The sequence below is a fragment of the Podarcis vaucheri genome (genome assembly GCF_965113315.1).
Source record: "Podarcis vaucheri genome assembly, chromosome: 16".
Taxonomy (NCBI): Eukaryota; Metazoa; Chordata; class Lepidosauria; order Squamata; family Lacertidae; genus Podarcis; species Podarcis vaucheri.
This window is the reverse complement of record NC_138754.1, coordinates 3620381-3638504: the sequence shown is the minus strand read 5'-3', so window position 1 is coordinate 3638504 and position 18124 is coordinate 3620381. Positions and strand designations below refer to the sequence as shown.

General features: G+C 49.3%; 1 protein-coding gene across 3 annotated transcripts in view; it reads left to right on the top strand.

Moving 5' to 3' along the window:
* Positions 1–514: 514 nt before the first annotated feature.
* The window catches only part of ARNT (aryl hydrocarbon receptor nuclear translocator), a 36803-nt gene continuing 19193 nt past the window's right edge, over positions 515–18124 (top strand). The window contains exons 1-5 of one of the 3 annotated variants that reach the window (XM_082202145.1): positions 515–675; positions 6078–6183; positions 7914–7958; positions 9361–9405; positions 14360–14404. In XM_082202145.1, coding sequence (XP_082058271.1) covers positions 651–675; positions 6078–6183; positions 7914–7958; positions 9361–9405; positions 14360–14404 — 266 coding nt within the window. In that variant the 5' untranslated portion in view covers positions 515–650. The remainder of the gene's footprint in view (positions 676–6077; positions 6184–7913; positions 7959–9360; positions 9406–14359; positions 14405–18124) is intronic. The other 2 variants (XM_082202144.1, XM_082202146.1) reach the window with 2 other exon arrangements.

Here is an 18124-nt window from a genome sequence, read left to right as displayed (position 1 = left end):
ACTTTCTCTGTGTTAAATACTCCTATTTAATAGTACCAGCTTTAAAATAATACTTATCACATATTGGAATGAATGAATGAAAGAAACACACCCATGACGTCACACCTGGAGCCCCGACCTTTTTACAAAATTATATTAAAAGCCAAGCTGACGGCATCGTCCCCCGCCCTCCTTTTAATTTTTAAACTAAAACCAGCCCTGCCGATGGTGTCACACCAAAAAAAAAACCCTTTCCCGCTGAAGCTACGTCACTCTGTGAGGTCACCCGAGATTCCTTCCCCGCCCCGCCCCTTTAATCTACGTCACTTTGACGTCACCGCATTCCCCTTCCCGACAACGGGAGCCCCTCGGAATCAGCCTTTTATTTTCCCCAAGCCCTGCCCCTATCTATAAGCCCCGCCCTTCTCCGGCCCCGCCCCGTCAGCTGCCTTCGAGGGAGGAGAGAGAGGCGAGGCCACGCCCCTCAGGGAGGCCGCGCGCCAATGGGAGAGCCCTCTCTCCCCGCCTCCTCGGCCACGCCCCCTCGCGGGGCTCGCCCGGAGCTGGAGCGGCCGCCATCTTGGAATTGACGCTTGGCGAGAGGGGAGAACTGAGGCAGGGCCGGAGGGGCGGGGGGGGGGGGAGAGCGGCCTCCCTCTCCTCCTGTCGCCATGGCAACAGCCGCTGCTAACCAGGGTGAGTGGGGGGGAGGCAGAGGCCTGGGCGTCGGGTTGGTGGGGGGGGAAGAGCGGGAGGGGGCTCACGGTTGGGGGTTGGGGGGCTAGCGTGACTTTTGGGGGGAGGGTCTGGGTGGAGGGTGGAGGGGTGAGCTGTGGGGAGGGGGCAGGACGAGGTAGGTGGGGGGAGGGCTTGGAGTGACAGGAGGGGAGGGGGCGGAGGGATGGAAGGGGTTAATGAGGGGCTCAGGGGGAGAGGGGTTTTTTGGGGGGTCTCTTCTTTTGGGGAGGAAGGGGAATGGGGGGAGGGAGTTTTGAGTTAGGGGGCTTAGTGGGAGAGGGTTTGAGGGGGATTTGGGGGAGGGGGATGCTGGGGGTGGGGGTGGAAAGGGGAAGTAAAATAATAATAATAATAATAATAATAATAATAATAATAATAATATATTAATAAGTTATTTATACCCGCCCATCTGGCTGGGCTTCCCCAGACACTCTGGGCGGCTTCCAACAAAAGACTAAAATACAATAACTTATTAAACATTAAAATCTTCCCTAAACAGGTTGCCTTCAGTACAGGGTAAGGGGAACCTGCGGGGCTTAGAGATACAGATTTGGGGGCTTAGACTTGCAGTTTGGGATAATGGGGAGTTTATAGGATGAGGGTATCTGTGAGCAGCTAGGGGGTTATAGATTTGGGACGACTGTAGCTGAATTGTGGGGAGTGGGGGGCTACATGGAATCATGAGAGATGCGGGGAGGCTCAGACGTAGAGGTTTGGGGGAGCTGAAGCAGCCTGAAGCGAATCTGGGGGCCAGCCCTGCAGAGGGGAGTTTCTTTGGGATGGCGGAGAGTGTGGCTTGCCTGGGGGTGTGGCCAAAGGGTTCTTAATAGCAGGGGGGAGCATAGGGTTAGAAGTGGGGCAGGGGCTTGGCGTGATGGGAAAAGCGCAGGTAAGAGTGACTTGAGGATGCTGTGGCAGTTGTGGGGTGAAAGGGGAATGGAGTGGCCCAGGGCTTGGAGTGACGTAAATGAGTTGAATAATAGGGTTCCCTTGAAATAACACATCTGTCGTGAAATCAGCTTTTGGGGATGACAACCCTTTTTTTGCTGCTTTAGACTTTACCTGGGTACCCCTTTGGAAAAGGTTTCGTTGGAGTTAGGATATGGGGGGGGAGTCTTGGCTTGGGGAGGGGGCACTGCCAATGGAAACGACCCTTTTCTTTATTAAAGAATTAGTATCTGGCCTTTCTCTAAAAATGAAAAGAAAAATATTGACTGATTAAATACGCAACATAAGCAAAGGTGATGAAATTTAAGATCACATCAGGATCAAACAAATAGGAAAACACACCGTTGGCTGCATGATTTGGGGATGTGGGCAGATGACAAGGGTGACTGGGCCGCAGTGCGATTTCTGGAATGCAAGAGCGGGAACATTTTGGGAGACACAAGAAGGCGACCTATAGATTTATGCACAGTGGGGGGGGGGTTACTCTGCAAGCCAAGAAATGGCTCGGTTTAACCATTAATAATGGTGCGTTTCCTCCTCTTAGGGATGCAAAGTGGAGTAGGGCAAGTAGAAGTAGTGCGTATAAAACTACAGGTAGATTTTCCTTGAGTGTCTCTACTATATATTTCATTGACTCTGATAGATTTAAATGCATGGGACTTATAAGCAGGGGGAGGCATGAATTAATCTGAAATATTTGGGTTCTAAGAGAAGGCAGAAAACACCCAGCAGTGTTCTGCGGTGTGTTGAATGTATAACAGTGTGGTGTGGAGAAAATTGTCAGTGGCTACTAGCCACGATGGCTTGCCGTGCTGAGCCTCTGCTTTTGAAAACTGATTTCTGAAAGCGGGTTTCCCAAAAGAATAAGAACAGGATGCTGGGCTGCAATAAGAACAGGATGCTGGGCTCAATGGGCCATGGGCAGGATCCAGCAAGCTCTTGGGTGACCTGCCAGCCTCCCCTACCTCACAGCGTTGTTGTGAGGATAAGATGGGGAGTACCCAGTTGGCCACGCCTTTGGTTCAGCGTTGGATTTTTGCAGCAGCAACTTTGAAGGGGATGTCAGGTGTCTGCAGGAACTGGTCCTCAGACCCAGAAAGCTGCTTGTTTGCCACTTGCCCTAGTTGCCTGCTAACCTTTTGTTGAACCAAAGATAGCAAATATTTCCGTAAGGGCATCTGCATAAAGTTCATCAGGCAGTTTATATTACTCCAGGCAGTTTCATTTCGGCTGGCAGGTAGCGCTTGAAGTCAGGGACTGCCCCTGGTGTTGCCTGTTGAAATTGGTAGGACGTAAGGCAGGGTGGCGCTGTGGTCTAAACCACAGAGCCTAGGACTTGCCGATCGGAAGGTCGGCGGATCGATTCCCCGTGACGGGATGAGCTCCTGTTGCTCGGTCCCTGCTCCTGCCAACCTAGCAGTTCGAAAGCACACCAGTGCAAGTAGATAAATAGGTACCGCTCTGGCGGGAAGGTAAACGGCGTTTCCGTGTGCTGCTCTGGTTTCACCAGAAGCGGCCTTAGTCATGCTGGCCACATGACTCAGAAAAACTGTCTGCAGACAAACACCGGCTCCCTCGGCCAGTAAAGCGAGATGAGCTCCGCAACCCCAGAGTCGTTCACAACTGGACTTATCTGTCAGGGGTACTTTACCTTTAAGGCAGGGAGACCAGCCGTAGGTGGCGCTAGAGCGAATTCTAGTTTTGTCTCCTCCCTGTTGAGTTCTGTCTACAAGGGGCAACTCAGACCAAGGAGGAAGCTGGCAAGACAGTGGACTGGCAGCAACCAAGAAGGCAGGCAGCTGGCAGAGGTTGGTGAGGCATTGGCCCAGATGGACCAGCCGCCTCCTCAAGAGCTGGAGACGGTGGTCTCCTTGTCTCGATGGTGTGTCTTCTCTGAGAATAGACGTGTAGGATGAAGGACGTAGGCCTGCTGGACAATGGTGGTCCTCCCGGTGTTACGGAGGATGGAAGATGGGGAGTCACCAGGGCAGAAAGGAAAGGAAAGGACATCGCCTTTCAGATATTTTGGACTCTTAACTCCAATTCCCAGAGTGGTTTAGCACTCAGTCCCTCATCACAGGGAGCTCTGTGAGAGGAATGGTGGGGAGGGATGTTGCCTGACCACTCTTGGCGCTCTTAAGAGTTCCCCTCCTTGAGCGGGCTTTTGGTCTTCTGTTTTTTTCCCTTTCCCTGCCAGGAAACCTTTCATTTTCAGCAGACTCCTTCTCCACTGTCAGCTGCAGGCAGAAAATTGATTTTATTTTATTTTTTTCAATTCGTAAAAGGGTTGTAAGGAGCAGAACTTAGACTGGCGTTGCGTCATTGCTGCTCTTTTCCTGACTGCCTTTCTGTTCTGGACAGTCTCTAAAGGCTTTGTACATGAATATGATCTTATTAACTCTTCGCAAAAAAAAAAAAAAAAAAAAAAACACACCCAGAGAAGCAAGGCAGGGAGATTGAAGCCCCTAAGAGCACTTCAGATGGTTTATGGCTTGTTCTCTGAGTTTTACAGCCTTGTGGTATTAATTAGATCGGGCCTGCCTCAGAGGGAACGGAGTCCTGAGAGAAGCCTGCAGCAGGATTTTAAATTATCTTTGTGGGTATTGTTTCGTTCTTTTCCGTGAGTGCCGCGGCATAAAACATGCCATGCGCGCCATGCGCTTTTATTGCTCCAAGACTTCTTCCATCTGTGGCAGCCCAATTGAGTCAATGGTTTGTTATTTGAGGGGTAAATAAGAATATGAGAAGAGCCAGTGGCCCATCTAGTCCTGGGTCCTGTGCTCACAGTGGCCAAATGCCCCAAAGAAATTAGGAATGGAGGTAGACTGGCTCTGGACATGGAGGTTCCATAGGAACATCAGAAGAGGCCAACCAGATGCCTCGGTGGGAAGCTCAAAGGCGGGACCTGAGTACAAGAACTGCTCCCTGCTGCCTGCGGTTTCTAGCAACTGGATTTCAGTAGCATTGCTGCCACTAACTGTGGAGACAGAGCCTAGCCTTCTCCTTAATGAATTTGTCTCATTCCTCTTTTAAAACCATCCAAGTTGGTGATCACCACTGTCTCCAGTGGGAAAGAATTCCATAGTTTAACGTGGCGCTGCATTAAAAAGTACAGTGGTGCCTCGCAAGACGAAAAGAATCCGTTCTGTGATTCTCTTCGTCTAGCGGTTTTTTCGTCTTGGGAAGCAAGCCCATTGACGGATTAGCGCTATTAGCGGCTTATCTGCTGATCGGATCAGCTGATAAGCAACTTAGTGGCTTAGAAAAAGGGGGGGGGAGGGAAAAAAACCAGCAGGAACTCGCAAGACATTTTCGTCTTGCGACGCAAGCCCATAGGAGATTCGTTTTGCGAAGCACCTCCAAAACGGAAAACTCTTTCATCTAGCGAGTTTTCCATCTTGCGAGGCGTTCGTATTGCAGGGCACCACTGTACTTGCTTTTCTGTTTCCCTTTTCCCTCTGTTGGGCATCTGGGGCCAGGAGACTTTGGGGGCTTCCAGATGGGTGTTTCATATGGGACGAGTGCTCAACATGCATTCAAACTGGAGTTGTTTTGTTGTTTTGCAGGGCCCATACGGTGTCATAAAACCTTCCCCTAGATAAATAAAGTCCCTCCAAGGCAACACTCGTTGTTGTCTTTTTGTGGGAGCAAAATCCATAATTCTGCGCTGTGCGAAGAAGTCCTTCCTTATGTCTGTCCCAGATCTTTCAGTATTCGCACAACCCCAGATTGTGACTAAGTGGGAACGATGAGCGACTTTGATCCTGACATCGCCTTCTTAAAAGCCAGACACATTTCCCCTTCGAGTTGTGCATGTTTTCTCTCTGGCGTCCAGTGTGCTTTCTTCAGAGGGATGTGCCAGAAAGTCTGGTGCTTCCATCCTGCTGTGTGTGTGTGTGTGTGTGTGTGTATGTAGAAGGCTCAGCTCTGGCAATGCGTTGTTTGCCTGGCAAGCCAGCCAGTCGGCGGAGCAACCCAGAGCAGATGTCTGCTGCCCTCTTGGGATGATGATAATGATAATTATTATTATTATTATTTATTATTTGTACCCCGCCCATCTGGCTGGGTTTCCCCAGCCACTTTGGGTGGCTTCCCAAAAAATATTAAAATACTGTAATACATCAAACATCAAGGGCTGCCTTCAGATGTCTTCTAAAAGTCTGGTAGTTGTTGTTCTCTTTGACACCTGGTGGGAGGGCGTTCCACAGGGCGGGTGCCACCACCGAGAAGGCCCTGTAACTTGGCTTCTTGCAATGAGGGAATCGCCAGAAGGCCCTCGGAGCTGGACCTCAGTGTCCGGGCAGAACGATGGAGGTGAAGACGCTCCTTCAGGTCTACTGGGCCGAGGCCGTTTAGGGCTTTAAAGGAATGATGCCTCACTTCCCCTCTCGTCTTTCTCCCTCTTCTTCCAGAAATGGCATCGGATGTCCCTTTGCTGGGCTCTGCTTCAGGGACGCCTGGACCCGACGCGTGTTCTGGAGGGAGCATCGTCCAGAGAGCAAACAAGCGCAGGACGGGGTAAGGGTGGCTCCGGTGGTCACTTGGAATGAGGATGCTCGGTGGGGTGGGGGCTCCCCCCTTCCAACCCAAGGGCCTCATGTAACCTTCTGGGGGCCATGAACCTGTGTTGGGCAGGGCCAGAGGCAAAAGCAAGTGGCGTCATGGATACAACTCTCCCTTTGCTCTATCGGATTCATCCCAGCAGCCAGAAGTTTCTCTTTTTAAGAAAGCTGATTCTTGAATAGCAATTTAACAAAGAAGAAAGAGACAAAAAATGAAGAGGAGCTTTAAAATAGCAAAAACAATCCATCAGCTTACATTAAGAATGCAATAAACATCAGTACATCCATCTTAAATAGAAATATTGCTCCAAGCCAGCCAAAATAAGTATACCCACGAGACTGATGCGTGATACATGTGAAGTGTGTTCACATGTAGCCAGGGCTGGTGAGATTCTCAAGGCCATTTTGTGATAGACAGTGGATGTTCAGCCTTCCAAATTCGAAGTTTTAAGTTTCTTGGCTACCACGAAGGCTCACAAATTCCACTTTTGCTGTCCTGCCCTTTAATCTCCATGCTACAGGAATGTAGTTCAAAAGTACATTAGCATCTGCAAATATGTTCGCTGGTACAGCAAGCCCACAACCTACACACATTTAATTTGTGCGCATTCAATTTTACACACTTGGCAAAAAATAAAAATAAAAAAGTGGACGGGCATCTGAGAAAAAAGACTTGGGCAATCCCACCCACCGTTGAACCCAGTGTGCTTTGACTTTAAGTAATTTTTGGCTTCAGGCACAATCTCTGGAATGTAACCCCTGCACAAGTTGTGGGCTTACCATACAAAAATACGGGCAGCAACTTCAGACATTTCCCGTACATCCACACACGCCTCCCTCCTTCCATGCAAACAGAAGATGACATCAGAGTTCAGCAGACACATCCCAGCCAGGAAGAAACAGTTGAAGGCACGAAGCAGGACTATGAGGGGTGTGGCCTATTGGGAGAGGCGTGGCCTGCAGGAGGGTCTTGGAATCCAGATAGTGACGCCGGGAGGGCTACATTTAGGCTTCCCACCTGTTTTTAGAATTTATTGTTCTTTATTGGGAGCATTTGTACCTTGCTCTTCAGCCGAAAAGGTTCTCAGCGTGGCTTACATACTATCCATTAAAACAAGGCAGTTTCTGCCACAGCCTTACAAAAAAGCATGACACACCAGGGAAAAGGGACAGGGAGGGAAAAGGGGGAAAAATCAAACTCAGGCACCAATTCTTAAATATCTCCTCTTATAATGACCAAGTGCTGGCACAATTCAGGGGTAGGAGCAGGCGCCTGATGGAGCTGGGGCGTCGGCAAAGCTGTTGGGATGAGCCTCTTCCCATCTCTCCTGCTGAGGTAAAACCAGCTTGGTGCCTGCCCCCCCCCCCGATGTTGTTGGACTACAACTCCCATCATCCTTTATTGTTGTCCTTGCTGGCATTGGGGCTGATGGGAGCTGGAGTCCAAGAACAGGTACAGGGCCCCTCTTTTGCTGCCTCTGGGAAGAGCTTTGGGATGAGCTGAGATCAGGCCAGGTGGGAGGAGGTACAGTAAACCTTACACCTAAATTTCAACATCCTTGGAGCCCTCTTGAGTTTTAAGACTCTGCTTGGCTTTCATTTTCTTCACCTGCTATTTGACTTGGGAGTCCGAGGGGGAGGTTTGTTGCAGCTGAGATAACAGTCGTTCTTGCTCTTGCTCTCCAGGCTCGATTTTGATGACGACGGAGAAGGGAACAGCAAATTTCTCAGGTGAGACGGACTTCCAGTGGCAAGGGACTTGGGGACTTGTGCTGAGCCAAAGCGAGAGAGGCATCCGTCTTGTGAAAAGGCTCATCAGAAAATAGAAGGGAGTGGGACTTGGCTGTGCAAGAGCTGAGGTCGAATTCTGTTCTCTCTGGTATCCCTGATTGGCTGGGATGACTCATGTGTCTAGTGCAGGAAGCATCTCCTTCATTTACAGAAGGCTTTGTTTTGTCCTTAGTGATGCCAGTGCATAGCCAAGCTTGATAGGCTACGTAGTGCAGCAATATTGTCGTGTCTAGCGGAAGATCCCTGATGAGCATGGCTGCGTAGAGCTGCAACATTATAATATCTTAAGAATGATATGTTTAGGCTGGAATGTGTGTGGAGTCTGGCGACCAAGATAATCAAGGGTCTGGGAACAAAGCCTTAGGAGGGACGATTGAGGGAGTTGGGTATGTTTAGCCTGCGGAAGAGAAAACTATGGGGTGATAAGATAGCCGTCTTCACATATCTGAAGGTCTGTCAAATGTCAGATGGAGTAAAGTTATTTGCCACTTCTCCAGAGGGTGGGACCTGAAGCTCTGGGTTCAAGTTACAAGAAAGGAGATTCCAGCAAAACATCTGGAAGAACTTTCTGAGGGTAAGAGCTATCTGACAGTAGAACAGACTCCTTCAGAAGGTGTTGGGCTATCATCCATTGCAGGTTTTTAAACAGAAGTTGGATAGCTTCCTTTAGCTGTGATTCCTGCAGTGCAGATGTTTGAATTAGTCGAGCCTTGGGGTCCTGTCTAACCCCACACTTCAGTGATTCCATGATCTAGCCTGGGATCCCTGATGAACTAGGCTACGTAGTCCTGCAACACCATCTCATCCTGTATGGGATTCCTGATGTGCTACGGCTCTGAAACAGTCATTGTTCAAAAGCTTAATCTCTTCAAGCCACAATGTCGTTGTCTGTAGGAGATCCAGGCTACAGACAGACAGGTCTTCTGAGCATGTATTTCTTAGCCAGTTAGTTGGCTTCATAAAATTTATATACCACTGGGCTGTAAAAACCTCAAAGCAGTTTACAAAAAGGTGAATCAAGAAAAATTCACCACCATATTTTCTGTTTCAAAAGAAGGCAACTAAAAGAAAAGGACTGTACAAAGTGCCCACATAGACCTGAGTTGCTATATTTGCAGATAAAATATTTGCGTATAAAACATTTATATTGCAAATAAAGAACAATATTCTTCTTCCAAGAATGGTGATTTGCCAAGACTTTGAATTCTAACGATCAGGATGAAACAGTCTCCCAAGTCTCAGCAGTTGTGGCCCTGGCCGTTGTCCAAAGAGCCACAGGCCGTTCTGTGCTGTTCGAAGCTGCCCTTTTCTCATGTCTTCCTTCTCCCGATTCTTCTCCTAGGTGCGATGATGACCAGCTCCCAAACGACAAGGAGCGGTTTGCTAGGTAAGGCTTCCTCCAGCGCCTCTGCCCTGCAGGAGCCATTGAGGCCCAAGCGCTGTACCATTGGCATGTGCCACTCACCTGAGCTCCAGGTGGCCTTTCATCCATCTCTGCCCCGGCTCAAAGCATCCCATGTTCCCATGTGACCCAGCCCTCCTTCCCTCCCTCCCCCTGCGCCTTCTCCCGCCTCCCAATCCCTCCGAAAACTCTGCCTTTGAAACAGCAAAGCAAATAGCCTCTTTCTCAAAATTTGGGGTGCGGGTAGTGGTGGCTGGAGTAATTTTCAGTTTGTTTTTAAGCACGGCTAATTAGAAGAATGCAACTGCTCTTTTGCGGGGGCGGACGGGCGGACTGCAAAGCCAGGGTTTTAAAAATTATTATTACTTGTTGCTTTTTAAATGGCAAAGCTCTCAGAGCAACTTGCTCCTGGGGGGAAAGAGACAGAAGGCAGGCACTGGGTGGGGAAATGGAGGCAGGAATAAGGGGCTGGGGAGAAAGAGAAGGCAAGCACCAGGTGGTAAACTGAGGCAGGGGTGGGATGGGAAGCTGGCGGAAGCTAGGCGTAAATAACAGAGGGAGGGAGGCGCCTGATGGGAAAGTGAGACATAAATTTTAAAAATTTAAATCCTGTGGTTTGTTTGGACCTGCCACACTGTCTCAACAGGCAGGTCAAGGAGTTTGCTCATATCCGGTTGCCTGAGGTCAGGCTATTCTTTCAGTTGAATTGCCATATACCTGCAGCCATCCAGCGACTTCTTTTTAATCCCTAGGCTGCTTCGGAACGGATTGCGCAAACGTCTTAAATTGGAGGGGGGATTTTTCTTCCTGTTCCTCTTCTTCCTCTTCAAAGATAGGCATCTCTGCCTCGCTGGCGAGAGAAAATGTTGCCCACAGTGGCTTTTAACACTCTCCTGCCTTGCGCAACCCTGGTTCGAAGTGAGGCCATTTTGCTGTTTAAAGGTCAAAAGCCGATCTTCTTTCTTCTTCCTTTTTTTTAAATCTGGGGAGCTGGCCCCCACCATCTGCCTGCCGTTATCTTTGGTGCCTGTCAGATGCAGGAAATCTCTCTTAGGGGGCTGAGCGCTGTGAGTCAGCAGGAGGAGCCAGTCAGCTTGGGCTCTTTGACCAGATCCAAACCTAGCCTCAAAATGATTTCACTGATGATTCTGGCTTGATTCACCAGTTTTCAGCATGGCAAAGAAGTCCTTTGTGGTTTGCCCAGTAAGACCAGGGCATAACCTCCACCTCCTGCATCTGGCCTGGTCCAGGAAGGATGAAAACGGAAGTAGAGAACGGTGGCAATTTGCACAGATTAAACCTGTGCGGTTTCAACCTTGCTTGAAGGCCGGCCGGGTGAAATCACGCAAATTAAAAGCATGCAAGGTTCTTCCTGCATGAAAAGAGCTTTTAAGCTCCCTGACTTGCTTACTGTGCAAGGCCCTCTTGGTGTGCCAGCTGCAGAAGCGCGAGATTTCACCAAAACTCAGGCTAGCCCCACAAGATTTCGCAAGAGCAACCCAGAGCCGGCGTGCCGAGCAGGCCTTGCCTGGTAAGCAAGGCGAGAGACCGCAAAAAGCTCTTTTTGTGCCAGGTTTTCCTGGTGTGGAAAGAGCGTATAAACGCTCTGCCTTGCTTGGCAGGCCAGCCTCTCTCAACACACCAGCTCCAAAAGCCCAGGGGTGCTGGCGCAGGAATGGCTCCAAGGGTCGGAGTACACATGTTACCATGTACGCACAGAACACTTGGAACCGAACCCCCACGTAAGATGCCATTGTACCATATCATCCTTGTTACTTATTAAGGTGTATCTTCCACCCTTCGAGTTAGGCCCGTCCCCCAGTTGCACACACCATCCATCATGTTGGGATCACTCGGAGGGTTATTTACTCCCGTCTTCAAAATGGGTGCCCTCGTGCAAAGTTGCAATTCATGGGGGATTTCAACACCCATGGCAACAAGGACTTAGCTCAGGGATCAGCAAACTTTTTCAGCGAGGGGCTGGTCCACTGTCCCTCAGACCTTGTGTGGGGCCGGACTATATTTTGAAAACATATATATGAACGAATTCCTATGCGCCACAAATAACCCAGAGATGCATTTTAAATAAAAGGACACATTCTACTCATGTAAAAACACGCTGATTCCTGGACCGTCCGCGGGCAGGATTGAGAAGGCGACTGGGTCGGATCCGGCCCCTGGGCCTTAGTTTACCTACCCATGACTTAGCTACCTTACTTAGTACGGAGACAGTCTTTTCCAATGGGAAGGAGGTTCGGATGAATGAACTGAAAGGACTGTAAAAGAAAACTTTTGCTTTTGAAGTGCTTCTTCACACGGCTCAACTATGGCACTTGCTCCTACAGTTGAGGGCCGCCAACTTGGATGCCTTCAAAAGAGGATTAGACAAATTCGAGGAGGAGGAGGAGTGCTATCGATGGCTCCTAGCCACAATGGCTATTCTCTGCCTCCACCCTGGGAGCCAGCCATGCGTCTGGATAACAGTTGCAGGAAACCCCCCCCCGGGGGGGGGAGCTGCTCTGGCGCCCAACTCCTGCTGGCGGCCTTCCCACTTGGGCATCTGGTTGGCCAGGATGCTCGACCAAGTGGATCACTGGGCCTGATCCAGCAGCCAGGCTCTTCTGATCTCCCTATGTTCTTCTTCTTATTCATTTTGGTATTTATTTATTTTTATCCTGCTCCCAGAGTGGCTTACACGTTGCTTTTTAACACCTCTTCATTTTCATCTCTCCTTATCGTTTCTGTTAAATATTTTTGATTTTGTAATGTAAAAAGTATAACTTTTTTTAAAAAAAGATTTAACAATCCTTTTTTTAAAAAAAGACACAAAAATACAGGGTTGGGTTCAGGTTCTTCGTTGCAAGTTGATTACTAGCCGAGATGCAGTGGGAAGCAAAAGAAGTTACTGGCACCCAGTGCAATATCCCTGCCTCCCTTCGTAGCTGTTTGCCTGCTGGGAAAGGCTCCTCACAAGATTTCTGCTTCTCAGTTCTGGAGGATTGCTTAGATTTTGAGAAGGGGTGGAGATTTCTCTGTTTCCTCCTCCTCCTGACTTGCAAAAACCGCTCTGCTGGATTTGCATCAGTCGTTCAGGGGTGGCGGCGGAGGGGCGTTTCTTTTAAAGCTGCAACCCAGGTTTCCTTCCCCCGCCAAATCTGGCTTCAAACCCAGTTTTTTTAAGATTTGAAAGGGGGAAGTGGCGGGGCTTAAAAGGCAGCCTGGATGCTACCACTGCTGTTTTAATTGGATAATTATTTGGGGCAGGTCTGCAGCTTCAGTGGCAGAACACCTGCTTTGGCTGCAGAAGGCCCCAGCATCTCCCAAGGTAGGGAGAGGGAAATATCCTGGTCTGAGACCTGGAGAATCAGGGTGGACAATGCTTGGTATAAGGCAGCTTCCTACGTTTCTATTTTAGAACCATGAGGACTAGAATCTTAGCTCAATAGTAGAGCACCTGCTTTGCATCCAGAAGGTCCCGGGTTCAGTCCCCACTGGGGTCATCTTGGAAAGATTCGCTGCCTAAAACCCTGGAAAGCCACTGCCAGCCAGTGTGAACAGTACTGAGCTGGACAGACCAGTATGAGGAACATTCCTGGCCCTTCCTGTGGCTTACTTTCCAATATTTCCCCAGGCGATTTGGACAGCGCTGGGGAGTCTGGCATTCCTTTGGCAGCATGGATATTTCATGTGGCTCGGTGAGCTTCCTTGGATGAACACTTTTAGGCTACTTGTTTTTAACACGTCCTTTATTGTCCGACTATATTTTGTATTTTGTGACATTCGCCAGTTGCTTCAGGACTCCTTTGGAAAGAGACAGCCATTATTTTAAAAGCTAACAGGAGGCAGCGGTTGAACCAGTTCCACCACAGGTTAAGAATTAAAAGCCTCAGGATTTTTTTTTTTCCTTTTTAAGTCTTCACGCAGTGCTGCAAAACCGTAACTAATAGCCAATCTGTTTCCCTGCTGAGAACTTTCCATTCCATATTATTATTATTATTATTATTATTATTAATCATCCCACCTTTCCTTTTTGGGATTTAGGAATGGCGTTCATGAAAGCTTGCCTTTGCACTTCTCAACCCACATGGCTGTGTCTTGGTCACCAGCAAGGCGCTCTGCACGTTCTCAGAGGCCCTCTGCCTCTCATGCCTTGGCCTGTTGCAAGGGACTTACAGCTCCCCTAGGATTAGAACCAGGTCCTGGGGCTTACATTCTAGTGAGCTGCTCCAGCCTGTGGAACTGGCAGTGTTCCAGGTGCCACGTAAATATTTGCTCCACTCTTTTGGTATGGCAGCCCCCACACTTTGGAACTCTCTGCCTATTGACGCATCAGGCTGGCGCCTGTTCTTGATGCCTGGAAGAAACATTTTTGTTTAGGCAAAGCCTCTCCAAGTACATAGACTTCTGTGTGTTTTACTCTGGGTTTTAGTTTAGCACACACACACACAGGTTTTCCCCTCCGATGCTTTGTTTTATTCTTTTTGTAACATGCTTTGAGGTGAGGTTTAGTATTGTTTGTTTTACAATAATGCTCTCTGTATATATAGTGAAATAAAAATAAATAAATATATACATACATAGTGTCCTTTGTGGGGTCCTGCTGTGCCACCTGACTCGTCCTTCACTTGCTCCACACTATACTCTGGCCAGACTTTCTCCTCTTCCCTCACCTCTTGTTTTTTCTCTCTCCACCATCATCCGTGTCTCTAACACGGTTTGTAAGCCCCTCTGGGCGGAGACCAGCACCCGGCCTGCAGCTGGTTCCAGAATGCCAGCAAAGTCATGACACCTCCCCACCCACCTTCCGCTTCTTATTGCAGATAAATTGGGTCTCCTGTTACATTCCCTCCCCCCACCCTCCTTTCTTTTATTCCCCGTTACTTTAAAATACATTTTTTTCCTCCCCAGTTTTAGCTTAGCTCACCCCTTTTATTTCCAGGTCTGATGATGAGCAGAGCTCAGCGGATAAGGAAAGACTGGCCAGGTAGGAGAATGGAGATTTGGTTGTGTGTGTTTTTTATTTAAGCATGGCAAAGCAGAGCTCCTTCTCCTCCTCCTCTTTTCCTCCTCTGTGACACCCCTCCCCATCCGCCTCCTCTTAATAGTCTCCCTGCCCTCACCCACTTCCTTCCTTAAATCGAGGTCTTGAACCCAAACACGAGACTTACCTGAAAAATCAGCATGTTTGGCTCTTGCAGAAGCAGGGTGGGTTGCAAAATAAGGGCAAGGGGATCAGCAGCAGCATTCAAATGAACCCGGGTTCATTTCCCAGTTCCAGGTGGAGCTGCGAATGTTTCAGGCATGGAGAACTTCAGGTCAGTGTAGACAAGGCAGAGCTGGGCGGAACAAGGGTCTGACTTGGTAGAAACCCTTCGTTCAGAGCCATGAGGACTGGATTCTTACTTTATTTTAGGGTAAGGGCTATAGCTGGGTTTCAGATCACTTGCTTTGCATGCAGAAGGTCCCTGGTATCTCCAGGTAGGACCAGGAATGCCCTCTTAAGTCTGAAATCTTGGAACGCTGCTGCCAGTCAGTGCCGACGATACTGAGCTGAGTGGACCAGTGGTCTGACTCTGTATAAGGCAGCTTTCTTTGTTCCTGCTCTACTGGCTTATGACGAAGCCGGCCTTTGTGAGGGGGTCAGCAGCTGGCATCGCTTATGCCTCATCTGGCTGCCCGATCAACAGGGGGACTTGATGGCAGGCTGGTTTTTTAATGGGGCGACCAAAAGGACCTTGGCTGCCACTCCTTAGCCCAGTCAAAACTGGGAGGCAGTTATAGAATTGAGTTGGGAGGGACCCCGAGGGTCATCCAGTCCAACCCCCTGCAATGTAGGAATCTCAGCTAAAGCATCCAGGACAGATGGCCACCCAACCTCTGCTTAAACACCTCCAAAGGAAGGAGAGCCCACCACTTCTAGTGGGAGTCTGTTCCACTGTCGAACAGCTCTTACTGTCAGAAAGTTCTTCCTGATGTTTCGTCGGACTCTCCTTTCTTTGTAACCTGAAGCCATTGCCCTCCAGAGCAGGAGAAAACAAGCTTGTTCCTTCTTCCATGTGACAGCCCTTGAGATATTTGAAGATGCCTAGCATATCTCCTCTCAGGCTCCTCTTATCGCCACTCCAAAGCCGCCAGCCCCTTGATTGCGATGCTTGGGGTGGGTGGGTGAGAGAGACGTTTAACTTACATTAACAACAGTCCCACAGGTAGCAGCGGCAAGCACTTCTAGAATCCTTTTTATTTTTGCAGCTTAATCTTGACTTCGGTCCTTGAGGTGGCACCTCAGCGTGTTGAGACTCTCTCCCTGCACCTACCTGGAAACCTTGAAATTTATTTATTGGTATCGCGCCCTTTCAGTAGAACTTGTGGGGTTTCTGTTGGGGCATCTCTGGTTGGCCACTGTGAGAATCGGACACTGGACTAGGTGGGACCCCTTGGTCGGATCCAGCAGCCAGGCTCTTCTGGAACCTCCAGGTCCAGAGGCAGTCTATCTCGCTTCCTAGGGGCATTTGGCGGCTGTGCAGATAGGATGCTGGACAAGACAGGCCTCCACTTTTGCAAGAATCTACGGCTGGACTCTTTTCTTTTACTTCCAAACTGCCCGCAACCTAGAAGAGCAAAGTCCCACCCGATGCATTGTGTTGAAGTCTTTCTTCAGGAGTTGGGGGAAGGCTTTCAGATACAGTGGTGCCTCGCAAGATGAAAAGAATCCGTTCTGTGATTCTCTTCGTCTAGCGGTTTTTTTGTCTTGCAAAGCAAGCCCATTGACGGATTAGCGGATTAGCGCTATTAGCGGCTTTTAGCGGCTTATCTGCTGATCGGATCAGCTAATAAGCGGCTTAGCGGCTTAGAAAAAGGGGGGGGAACCAGCAGGAACTCGCAAGACATTGTCGTCTTGCGAAGCAAGCCCATAGGAAATTCGTTTTGCGAAGCACCTCCAAAATGGAAAACTCTTTCGTCTAGCGAGTTTTCCGTCTCGCGAGGCATTTGTCATGCGGGGCACCACTATAGTTTTGCTGTGGGGTAGAGTCATAGGGATGGAGCTGGCAAGGTGAAATTTCCCTCTGGGCTGGTTCAGAGGGAAAGGCCACAATCCACAATAGATCCAGCAGATAGCAAGCACAGAGGCTTGGTCCAAGTAGGATGATAATCCTGAACATAACTGAGAGCTAAAGATTTGTCATGTCCAAACTGTAGCAGAAAGCGAGTTGGAATATTGGGAGTATAGAACCCAAGGCAGGTAGAGAGAGAACGGCAACAGTTTCTGCAAGGTTGTTTTTCTGTAGCGTGTGTGTGTGTGTTTTTACAGCATTTCAGGACAACAAAGAAGGTCTAGAGAAAAGCACCTGTGTCCTCCAGGTGTTCTTGAACCCCCAACACGCATCAGCCCCTGCCAGGCTGGCCCAGCAGTCGGGGTTGATGGTGACATTGCTGGGAGTTGTAGTTCAGCAGTTACCTTGGAGAGCCACCCCATTCCCTGGGCCGAAGAAGGCTCCTGGGGCTGCAGCCGTCTCCCTCTCCCTTACGTCAGGTGTGGGGAAATCTCTGGCCCTCTGGATGATGCTGGACTACAACTCCCATCATCATCATCATCATGCCTGGCCATTGGCCGTGCTTGCTAATGGGAGCTGTAGTTCATCAACAGACTGGGAGCCATTGTGGTGCAGTGGTCCATGTTGGACTAGGGCCTTGTAGAGACCAGGGTGTGAATCCCCACTTAGCCATGAAGTAACTGTAGGCCAATCGCTGCCTCTCTCAGCCTCGCCAACCTCACAGGGTGGTTGTGAGGATAAATTGGGGAGGGAGGAGAGCCATGTACTGTGAGCTCCTTGGGGGAAAGGAGGTGGGATCTAAGTGCAATCAATCAATCAGCAATAAATAAACAGCTGGAGGGCCCAAGGTTTCACCGCACTTGGTTTGGAGGGAGGAGAAGGCTCTTGAGGATCTGAAGGATTTCTTGTCAGGTGTCAAGATTTTTGTGGGAGCCCAATTCAGCCAAAGCCAAGATCTCCCATGGTTACTCTGCGAGTCGCACTAGTGCCAGGTCCCCCAACTTCTTGTGCAGAGAAGGGATGTAGGGGGTAGCACTGGCGAGGAGTTCTGCAGCGAACTAAGTCCGCTCTGTGGAAAAGTTGCTCCCTTTCTTTGCTTCACTCGGTAGCTTTGTGTGTTTGTCCTGGGAAGCACGAGATCCCAGCCAAAGCTTACCAAAAATTAGTTCTCAAGATGGACAATTCCAAGCCTACTTTTTTTTATTAAAGAAAAAAAATACTTGTTCCGTCTTCACTCCACCATCCATCCAGTTCCATCTCCCATTCCATGCTTGCCACACATCGAACTCATTCCGTTGCCTCTAACCTGGTTTCTTTTTTCCTTGTAGGAAGCCCAGCATAATCTCTTTTTTTGGAGGGGAGGAGTGTTGGAAGGGAGGGTCCTGGCTTTCACAGACCAACCTGTGAATGTTTCCTTTAAAGTGGCCTGTTACGTCATTACCACGCCTGAAGGCCTGTTCGCACGTAACTGTGGTTTGCTTAATCACAGATTGACTAAGCAAACTGTGGTTTGCTTAATCAGAGGTTAACTATGTGTTGTCCCACGGATGATCCAACAAACCGTGGTTTGCTTCTCCAAAGCTCAGCTTGTTTCTCAGCTACTGAGATCCAGAGGCAGCCTGTCTCAATGCCTTTGGCCACCGTGAGAACAG